General features: G+C 37.1%; 1 protein-coding gene across 1 annotated transcript in view; it reads right to left on the bottom strand.

The window, feature by feature from the left end:
• Positions 1 to 2,297: 2,297 nt before the first annotated feature.
• The window catches only part of txnl4a (thioredoxin-like 4A), a gene marked incomplete at its 5' end in the record, with an annotated part of 4,974 nt that continues 3,005 nt past the window's right edge, over positions 2,298 to 4,266 (bottom strand). The window contains 2 exon segments of the mRNA XM_014021105.1: positions 2,298 to 2,807; positions 2,951 to 3,054. Coding sequence (XP_013876559.1) covers positions 2,636 to 2,807; positions 2,951 to 3,054 — 276 coding nt within the window. The 3' untranslated portion in view covers positions 2,298 to 2,635.

Raw genomic sequence — 4,266 nt, 5'->3', positions numbered from 1 at the left:
ACACACACACACACACACACACAGCTCTGCCTGCTGCTCTTCGTTCAAACACCATCAGCTGACAGAAAGCTCCTGGATTACTGCAGCTTTAGAGTAAAACCATTATAGTCAAAATCATTGTTCAACTGCTGGCTTGCAGGCCAAACTTGGACAGCGGAATCGTTTCATTTGGACGATGAAATATTAAACTGTTAATATGTTCTGTATCAAACAAAAACAAACATTTTAAAAAGTGACCAACCAGATGAGGACTACTTTACAGGAAGAAGCGACTTCTCTTTCTGTCAGCGCTCACGCTGATCCGCTTCTGTTTGAGTCCAGACTGGAGTTTCTCACCGTGCCCTGTTTGTCCAGACTTCTGCTTTCCCCTCAGGCTGAGATGATTAACAGTAACAAGGATCAACAATGCACGATAATGTGAATTATGACGAACCAACAGCTCTGACCTTTGACCCTGCGCTCCATTAGAGGACAGCAGCTCAGTCAGAGTGTGTGTGGGCCCTGCGGGGACAGGACAAAGACAAAGTCACGCCTGATTCTAGCTAACATAGATGGAAAAGGACACGGCACACCTGGAGGGCGGCTGTGAGACGGTGTGTTCACACAAAGAAACATGAGGATATGGGTTTGTTTTTAATGGTTGTGACTCCCAGCGTACATACATTAGAACATTTAGGTCATGTTTTAGCCGGAGCTTCTAGTTGTGCTTGAAAAATTAATCTCCCTGAACCGCCAGCTTTTTCTTTTACTTCCTCAAAAGTGTTGTATTGTAGGCGCGGTGTTTCTTTTTATTTTTATTTTATTTGTGAGCAGCCATGTGTGATTAAAAATGTTTGATTCCTGCTGTAAGCACAGCTCAAGCTGCCAGCTGATGTTCAGCCATGTCTGTGTTCATGTAGCCAACACGCTGGGCCAGTTAGGCGTCAGTGCAGGAGAGAGCTGGGAACTCTGGGAAATTAGATTTTGAGTGTGAACGCCCAACTCGTCAGGCTGTTCTTTTTTTGTAACTGTGCAGTAAATAATAAAAGTAGCTTGTTGTCACTTTTTACTTCTGAGAGCATCATCATCGTTTAAAGATGGCCGCTAAAGCTAGGAAAACAAAAGCTATAACCCAGCAACTTTTTATCATATTTAGCTGAAATTTTGGCGTTTGGTGGTGTTGATAAATGCAATCTCAAACACATCCTACATTCTTATATAAAAAAATCAAAGCTAAAGCTAATACAAATAATATAGCTAAAATTTAGCAATTTTCAGACATATTGAGCGAAAACATAGTGTGGAGATGTGAGCAGTCCTCAACTCATCAAAAATTCAAGATGGCCACTAACAGTGATACAAATATGGTCATATTTTTTGTCACTTTTAGACATTTTGAGCTCTTTTTGTATAACCCCCAATACGTCATTTATGGCTGAAAAATAGACTTAATAACCAAATGGTTTGGTTAAAGATTTTTCCAGGAACTTCCTGAATCTTTTCAATTTACTCCCACTTCCCTGAAAGGTAGCTGAAACCTCAAGGGAAGATTTAAGGTCTGTTTTGAGCCTAAACGAGTCATTCGGTATGATACGCCTCGTTTTAATGGTCTGTAAATATTTTAGACAAATTTATAATTTTGAAAAATTAAATTAAATTAAGCCATTTAATTATTTCTACACTAGGTCTGGAAAAAATATGATTTTGTCTAAAATTTTGGTAATTCTCTATGGAATTATATCAAAATAAAATCCACAATCCATCTTATGTATTTCAAAAATAGCTTGTTTTTGTTCCCCACAGGACGTCAGTAACAGTTCAGTTTATTTACATGAATATTCCTGCTGCTACTCCAGAACTGACATGTCTCACTTTAAATATCAATTTTTACAATAACTGAGGTAAACAACTGCCCACGTGTGCAAGCTTTTGTTTTAATTTGTGTTAAGGATGAACATTAAACATAAGTGAAGCAATCAGCTCCATGTCTACAAAGCCCTCTGGCTCCATCTAGTGGACATTTGTAGAAATCGAGGAAAAGGACAGACATCAAACGTGATTACAGCAGCTGTGTTTAATTGTATTTCTTTTTTATAAATGAATCAACTAAGATTAGAAATACTTGGTTTTTTACAAGTGAAAATAAATCTTATCTTCAGTATCTGCTTTGTATGGTCTCCCTGCCAGCCATTGTGGAGATGCGGTAACATGTACGACATCTTTGATCCAGAAGTGGCGAAAACCTAACTAACTAATTAACTTTTATCATAGATAATAAAATAAGAAAGTCAGGTTTCCAAAAATGACTGAAGCAAGTCTTTAAATGTCATCTTTATAAGCATAAAAAATACATTTAGAAAAAAAATTCAAATGTAGAAACCCATGTTTATTCAACAGTTAAATATGGAGTCTTACACAAACTGTTTCACACCTATTTCACAGAAATAAGCCTTTGAAAAACAACTCAGCTCCACGTATAAAACAGATGACACAAAGTAACATGATTCAGACCTCTGAGAACAAAACAGTCCTGCTTCACTCATGAGATCAAAATAAACAACATTGCTTGACTTTTATTACCTGTAGACACTTGTCTGCACCAAAGGGGGAAAAAAACATTAAAAAGGAGAGGCAACGCAACAAAAAAGAGCAAAGATCAATATCTATATTTTGTAGAATAATCCTTGGGGGACACCACCAGACCTCTTCCCTTTCTCGCTCCTCGATAAACCGTTTCAACAATGTCTATCATCTCCTGCTTGTCCTCTATGATCCAGTTGATCTTATTGTTGTTACCGGTGCCCAAATCAATCATGATGTGTTTGTTTCTGAGAAAAGACAAAGAAAAAAAAACAAAGATCTTTTTACAATGCTGAGTCAGACATGTTGCTGTTGAGTTGGTTCCTTATTAAAACCATTATGTCAGCATCGTTTAGACTGATCCTGTTGTAGCGTTTAGACCGAGCCCTACCTGAAAAAGAACATGACGGTGCAGGGGTCGTACAGCTCGTACATCTTATTGAAATCAGGCACTTCTGTGATGTCCACCAGGTAAATGACAGCAAAATTCTTTACCTGGAAAAAGAAACGGTAACATTTGCTCACCAACACAGCCAGAACGACAGAATAATAATAATAATAATAAAAGCTAATGGAAAATTAAAACTAAAAACAATCCTGAACATTTGTACATGTAAGTGACTAAAACACACATCTTCAACATAGTGTTCAAGAAGTAAACCCACACCTTTTGAAACCAGTCAGTTTATACCAATGTGGCAAATACTGCTGCACAACAACAGTACAAATATAAATGAAAAGCCAGTTATTAATAAAATCATCATTAACCAATTTAATCGTCCAGTTTGAAAGTTAAAAACTGGTTGACAAAAGTTGAGCACCACATAAAGTAATCTGTGATTTATCAGTTTAAAAAGTTTGACTGAACTGCAGTTTATATTCAAAATCTCTGAATTTCAAAAGGGTTTGGAAGTTACTGTTGTACCAAAGTGGCCAAGGAAGATAATAGTCAGGTATTTCTTTTTCTTTCTTTCTCTTTCTTTCTTTCTTTCTTTTGAACAGATATTAAAACAATCAAAAAGAAAAGAAAAGAAAATAGAATGAAAACAAACTTAAGAAATAAAATGTAATACAAATTATTTTGCCCATGTGACATGCAAAATTTTATATTTTCTGTTCGAAAAGGAGCAGGTAGAAGATACATCTTCTAATGTCCTGCCCCTTTCCTACTTGTCAGTGTATTATCAATTAACTTTCAGAACATCAAAAACAGACAGCTTGTTTCCATTTTACATCATGTTTAACTATGTAGAATTATTTTAAGTACTATTTATATCATTAATTACATTATGGACTATTGAAGAGGGAACATGTGACCCCTGTCCTGGCCTCACTTCACTGGCTGCCTGTATATTTTAGGATTCATTTTAAAATTCTTATGTTTGTTTTTAAATCACTGCATAATCTTGCCCCGGCTTACCTCTCTGAGCTTCTTCATCTCTACGTACCTTATCGGTCTCTCAGGTCAGCAGATCAGCTGCTCTTGGAGGTACCGAGAACAAAAAGGAAGCTCAGAGGGGACAGGGCTTTCTCTGTCATCGGCCCTAAATTATGGAATGACCTGCCTTTGCAGGTCAGAGAGGCCCCTTCACTGTCCACTTTTAAAGCTCGTCTTAAAACCCATCTATTTTACTTGGCTTTCAACACCAGCGGGATCTAGTTTTAAATTGACCTTTCGCAAAACCCCGCCCCCAACCCGCCATTGTC

The sequence above is a fragment of the Austrofundulus limnaeus genome, unplaced genomic scaffold, assembly GCF_001266775.1.
Source record: "Austrofundulus limnaeus strain Quisiro unplaced genomic scaffold, Austrofundulus_limnaeus-1.0 Scaffold278, whole genome shotgun sequence".
NCBI classification, from domain to species: Eukaryota; Metazoa; Chordata; class Actinopteri; order Cyprinodontiformes; family Rivulidae; genus Austrofundulus; species Austrofundulus limnaeus.
The sequence above is the reverse complement of the archived record's forward strand: the minus strand, read 5'-3'. Positions and strand labels throughout refer to the sequence as shown.